The sequence below is a fragment of the Laetiporus sulphureus genome (assembly GCF_001632365.1).
Source record: "Laetiporus sulphureus 93-53 unplaced genomic scaffold LAESUscaffold_5, whole genome shotgun sequence".
Classification (NCBI taxonomy): domain Eukaryota; kingdom Fungi; phylum Basidiomycota; class Agaricomycetes; order Polyporales; family Laetiporaceae; genus Laetiporus; species Laetiporus sulphureus.
This window is the reverse complement of record NW_024468514.1, coordinates 214,348-220,347: the sequence shown is the minus strand read 5'-3', so window position 1 is coordinate 220,347 and position 6,000 is coordinate 214,348. Positions and strand designations below refer to the sequence as shown.

General features: G+C 46.9%; 1 protein-coding gene across 1 annotated transcript; it reads right to left on the bottom strand.

Annotated features, from left to right (window-relative positions):
- Nucleotides 1-4,454: 4,454 nt before the first annotated feature.
- On the bottom strand, nt 4,455-5,539 carry LAESUDRAFT_755782 (uncharacterized protein; the record flags this gene model as incomplete). The annotated part of the gene is made up of 9 exons (XM_040912072.1): nt 4,455-4,578; nt 4,629-4,653; nt 4,713-4,858; nt 4,912-4,971; nt 5,029-5,129; nt 5,188-5,230; nt 5,279-5,294; nt 5,367-5,459; nt 5,509-5,539. The coding sequence occupies 9 exons, from the start codon at nt 5,537-5,539 to the stop codon at nt 4,455-4,457; spliced, it is 639 nt and encodes a 212-aa protein (XP_040768016.1).
- Nucleotides 5,540-6,000: the final 461 nt, after the last annotated feature.

The following is a 6,000-nucleotide window of genomic DNA, read 5'->3' as shown; positions in this document are numbered from 1 at the left end:
CGGGTCTGGACCATAACATGTGATGTGGACTATCACCTGATCTCTACGCATCGCGTCTGTGGCTGAGTGGCGTGAGATGTTGGTGAAGCACGTGATCTGTGACATGAGTAAAGTCACGTGCGGACTTTGTGGTGAAAATCTGTGACACTTTCCCACAACTCAGTGATTCCCTTTGGTGGCTCCTGATACTCTGCAAGCTTCCTTTTGAGATGACCCCACAGATGCTCTATGGGATTGAGATCTGGGGATTGAGAGGGCCATATCATAATGTTGATTCATGGTCTTTGAACCAATTCTTGGCCTTCTTGCTAGTGTGCTTGGGGTCATTGTCTTGCTGAAACACCACATCCTCCACGGTTTTGCCCCAATCCTCCAGGCTATTCTGCAGCTCATCCTCCAGAATGCTGACATAAAGGTCTGCATCCATCCTGCCATCAATCTTGCAGGCATATCCCATGCCATCCCAGCCCATACAGCCCCACATCATCAAGGATCCACCTCCAAACTTCTGGGGTCCCTTCCACCAACCTATCACTGAGGCTCTCCCCTGGCTTCTTCCACACCCATTTCCTTCCATCTGATCCCATCCTGTTAATCTTTGTCTCATCTGACCATACCACCCTTCTCCAGTCCTCCACAGTCCAATATTGGTGAGCCAAAGCAAAGTCCATCCTCTCCTTTCGATGCCTTGCAGCGAGTAAAGGCCTTTTGCGCTTTACTACAGCCTTCATTCCTGTCTTCTTCAACCCTCTTTGCACTGTCTCTGCATTGACAACCCTCCCAGTAACATCTTCAAGAGCTCTGGCCACAGCAGGAGATGTGGTAGCCTTGCCAGTCCCAATAAGTCGAGTAGCATACTGAAGATTGGCAGTAGAAAGAAGGGAAGGTTGTCCTCCTTTGGCCTTACAAATGATGGAACAGTGTGTAGAGCGTAGTTTACTGATGGTAGAGTAGTGTAGACCAGTCAAAGCTTCAATTTCTTGAAGAGATTTGCCATTCTGAAGCAAAGCGATGACATGGTTGACAGTTTCAGTAGCAACAGCTTTTGGCATGATGTTGGTTGAGTGTGAAGAGTTGTGTATGGCTGTTTGTACATTGTTCATGTTGAAACATGAACATCAATCAATATTTTCACAAAGAACGCTGTCAACACATCAAGAATCACAATTTTCTGAGAACTTGTGTGTGTGCCACAAAACTGTTGATAAGAGTGACCCTCAAAGATTAGTAAATATCTTGGGATGAAATGTGATGAAAATATGACCAAAACTGTGTTAGAAAGCCATGATGATACGCTTTCCAATGAGTTCTTATACAATGTAGTTGACCCATTGGTTGAGGAGATATTTACTATACAAGTCGAAGTGAGCAATCTTATTAACAGTTTTGTGGGTCACTGTAGATGTACAGGTTCATGTTCTTCTCACAGGCTGCAGATACCCTTGCTTTACTGGCCCCTGAATGCGCTGTTCATTCACGCTCACTCCGAGTGAAGTTAGCTCTTCGCAACGATAGTCTCTGCTTTCACTACTGGCATGATCGCCGCATCTAGCGTGTGCTTCTGGTCACCCTCAATGAATCCTCCAGCTAGTGATACACATGTGAGCATGATGGAGTTCGCCTGTCGGACATGACTAGCAGCTGGCATTCATGTCCCTACCCTGATGGAGTTAGTGTGGAGATGAAAGGACATGGGCGCACCGAGGGGGGACCGAGGTAGTGTTTGAACAGCCTACAATAGCTCACAAAATGATTCTGGTCCTGGAGATCTCCTGCGAGCTATTCCAGCAATTTTCTTGGGACTCCATTGAGACTGGGTCGCTCAGAATCCCAGGTGCAAGCACCGCTCATTCTGTTAATGATGTTGTAAATGGTAAGATAACAGCGCCATAAAAACCTTACCAGGCAGCATCTGAACATGACCGTACGAAGACCTCTCAATCTTTCTCACAGTTAGCAATTGCTCACTGCGCAACTCTCTGACACATCTTGGGATGCCACTCCTGAGTGTGTTTGACGGATACAAGCTGTATATGCACTGCACCAAAATCGCTTTCAGACACTCGAGGGGGTCAAGATCAACACTTTCTTTGCTGTCCGGCCCTTGTGTATGAAGCCATGTGAGCGAGATTTAGCCTGCCATTGCATTATGCTGCACTCCAAGTTATTTCAGCCCATCGGTGAGCTTCAGGATATTCGGGATGTTCTCGTGCGAGTATCTGTCAAGACGAGTATACTCAGTCCAATTGAGCATGTAGCCATTAGCAGTCCAGTCGCATATCACAGCACCGTGCATCTGAAGTCAACCTCGCAGAAGATCTCTGCAGTTCGATTCTTTAGTCAGCATCAAGCAGCCAGAAGAAGGCGAGAAATGGAAGGTGCACTGACATATTGTCTGGTCAGCAAGCCACGCCCGGAATGGGAGTACGTGACGATTGTGGCACAGAGCTCTCTGGTGGTCTAGGTCTTAAGAGACTGATCTTGTCATCGTCAACATCGAGCATAAAGGGTGGGTACTCGACTTCTAGCGCACTGATTAGGATGCATGGAGGGTCTTCGCAGAGCAGAATATACACAGGGCTGAGAAATGCAGTTACGAGCTCCCGACAAATTCTTCGCTGTCTGCATATGCATCTGTAATGCCCCACAATATGTAACTGCCAGACACCGCATTGAGCACCTAACAATGTTAATGCATGTTTCAGTCTAACAATGATGGTGCAAGCAGTTCTACATGGATCTTGAAGCGCTTCTCCCAATATATGTGCTTACGTATCCATGTATGTGCCCTGGAGATCCTAACCCATGTTGGGATTCCACCCCAATAAAAGAGACGTCAATGTCAAAAATATGTTGCAGATTCACAAAGCATGGTAAACATCATGCGCTCTCCTTGAACACGTTAAGAACTGCTCTATACGGAAAAATAATGCAGTAAGGGAGGCGAAAGCAACGTGTTGACCGACTCACAATTGAACATCACTGGTTTTCTCAGCTTGCATCTCACGCATATAGTGGCCCAATCCAGCATCGGACGCAAGCTCATCATCAGTAAGACAAGTCGAGCATGCAGCGTGCTTAAGTATGCCCTCATCGCCTAAACAATGAACCAGTTTTGAGCTCAGGATGCATCCAATTAAGATAATCGGGGACTCGTGGCTCAGATAGCTAGCAACAGTAGGTCAGTACGAACAGATATGGAATGGCTACTCAGTCATTTGATCCGCTATAATACATACTCATACGAAAGCACTGGGCACTTGGATAGGCTGGCGCTATGCTCGCGCTGTGCGTCAGCCGATGAACTCCAACAGAAATGACTTTCCATACCTCTGAGGCAGCCACTACCAGTCTGCTCGCCCGACATACTCTTTCTGCATACACTGGAACTCTGGCCGACATACCTGCAGTGACCACAAGCAGTCCTTCCGAGTCGAGGCAGAATTGTGCAGGTATTGATTTAAGAGGTAGCTACAGTGCGTGAGTTTCGATGAGGTGTGGGACAATGCGAGGACTTTGCGACGACTCATCTTGGGACTGGAATATAGTACGATCACGTGATTGCCGCATCACTAGCCATGCACCCCATAAAATTGTCCGCTCACAGCTGCAACGAGTTCAACGGTAGCATCTTCACACATCCTGGCAGACAGCACGGTAACTAGCATGGCACAGACGTGACAGCAACCAACAGAAAGTGAATGTAAGCAGCAAGACGTATCATCGGATGCTGGCCACTTCGAAGACAACCTGGATGATGCAGAGGAGACCTCGCAGAAAGCAGTGGCTGAAGAAGAGGAGCAGTTCGGGTATATATTATCTGAAGAAGGGTGATCAGATTCAGCCAGTGGTGAAGAGGCAGGTGAGGACAACTGGGATGATGTTGTCCAAGGAGCTAAGGAGGGATGTGGGACCCGAAGACGGCGAAGATGGCATCGAGGACCAATTTGGAGCGCACAAGTTTGCGCCATTGTAAAGGCTCGTATTTTGATTTTTATTTGTCTTTGCTTCATAGGCATCAGTCTCGAGGCGATCTTGAGCTCGATTGAATAGACTTGAAATGAGCTCGCGCGAATATTGCTTTGGGCGAGAGCCAGCTTGAAGTAAATTGGCCGCCCTTGTAATCTATCCGGTGCGGAGATTGCAATCCTATGTGATTCTTGCATTCGATCGGTGCAGATTGCTTAGAAAAATAAGAATTACGAGGTTGATAATTGTGAAAGACAGTTTACAAGGGTTTATAATGCGTTATAGTACGTGATAATCCACCCCAATATGCTCATAGGTTTCCAAGAACCGTAAAATCTACTATAACGTTTTTGCACTTTTGTCGATGTCTCAGAAATGAGGCTCGGCGAATTTATAAGCAGCAGCACAATCCCAGATTACGCCTGAAAATGTCGAAAGTGCACATGCGGCATATATAAGTCTAGTGCCAAAAGTTCCCAGCTAGTCTACTCAAGGCCCGAGGGTGCATGCAATATTGCATCTCTTGATACAATGTCGTGCAAGGGTAGTTCTGCCCCGGCCGAATCAGGCATCAATGCGTCTTCTCTCAGTTGCTTGCGAATGTTCAAACTAGCCTAGAGGTTAGGATAATGACTATAGCATATGTAAAATGTACTTACACAGCAAGTAGCAAGTTCACGTAGACTGTCAAGGACACAAAATAAAGTCAGTTAACGGATTACAACGAGCAGTGCAAATCACACCACTTGTTCCAGCTGTATGCGTCAACATCCAATACAATACGTCTTCATGTTTCGTGATCATGTACTGTCCAATGTCAATGTCGATCAACCCTAAACGATTAATAGATGCTGGCCTCACCAAGATGAAGTGGGCCACTTGAAACGCCCTACATTATGACCCCATCAAGCGACCGAAGACCTTTCAGGAAGCTGTACTTACAAGATAAAGATACCGCGGTTAATGGAGTGCATGATGAGCCGCAGAATCAGTGTCTTAGTCCTGAACGGAAATGCGTTCAGTGTCCATATGGTGAACGCATGCAATGTCCCTCAATACCGTTTGAACCCGTCCATCTGTTTTGATAAAATGACACAAAGGGATGTCGTGATTAAAATATCCGCAGTAAGAGCCGTTACAGTGTGAATTGACGAGGGGATCTATGCATCTCAACGTGATCAGACGGTAGGACCGACTCGCATCTGGACTGTGGCTCACAAGTGCAGCAGGGACAGCAGCCGTCCATGCTTTGTGCTTGCAGCTGAACGCAGATTAGCATTTACGCTAAATGGGGAATTGGCACACCTACAGGCATACGACAATCCCTGTTCGAAGCATTTATGGGTTGATCAGACTCCGCATTTCACAATGAGCCGATTGAATGTCCAGACCTATACCTCCCGCTATGCCCGCCTGACAGTTCAGTTGTGCAAACATAAGTGCAGCTGCCAGCGATGCTGCCCACCGAACGACGTAATTGACAGAATGAGCTGAAACATGTATCAGGAAGAATGTCCGTAACGATACATGCCCACGTACTGCCGAGAGGACGAATGGCTTGCGCGTCCATAGATCGCGTAAGACTTGATATGTTCCATTCGTGAGTGTGGTGATAGCACTGCTTCCACTTCACGACTCACGTCTCCATACGATGTGGATATAGTAACTAAAGAAATGAGTACCGTTAATGGTTCGACTCAAGAGTCGGAGCTCGCACCATTGAACGATGAAAATTGTCATCGGCTTCATGTTGCGTTAGCGGACCGCGATGAAAGGTATAAGAATAGCACTAACTGCAATGAGAAACTCTGCCTGCGACAGATCAGCATGATACTCTATTTGCACTGCGATGTACGAGAGCGTCTACTCCTTGACTCACGATGAGTGTGCTGCATCAAGAGCGGTAAGAAATAGATGTTCGCTGAGAAAAAGCTGCCCACTTCGGAATCTTCGCGAGTTCTGCGTCACTACCATGGTGTGTGACGAGCCAGTGATATAGAAACTCGTATCACATATCAGCCAGGATAACCG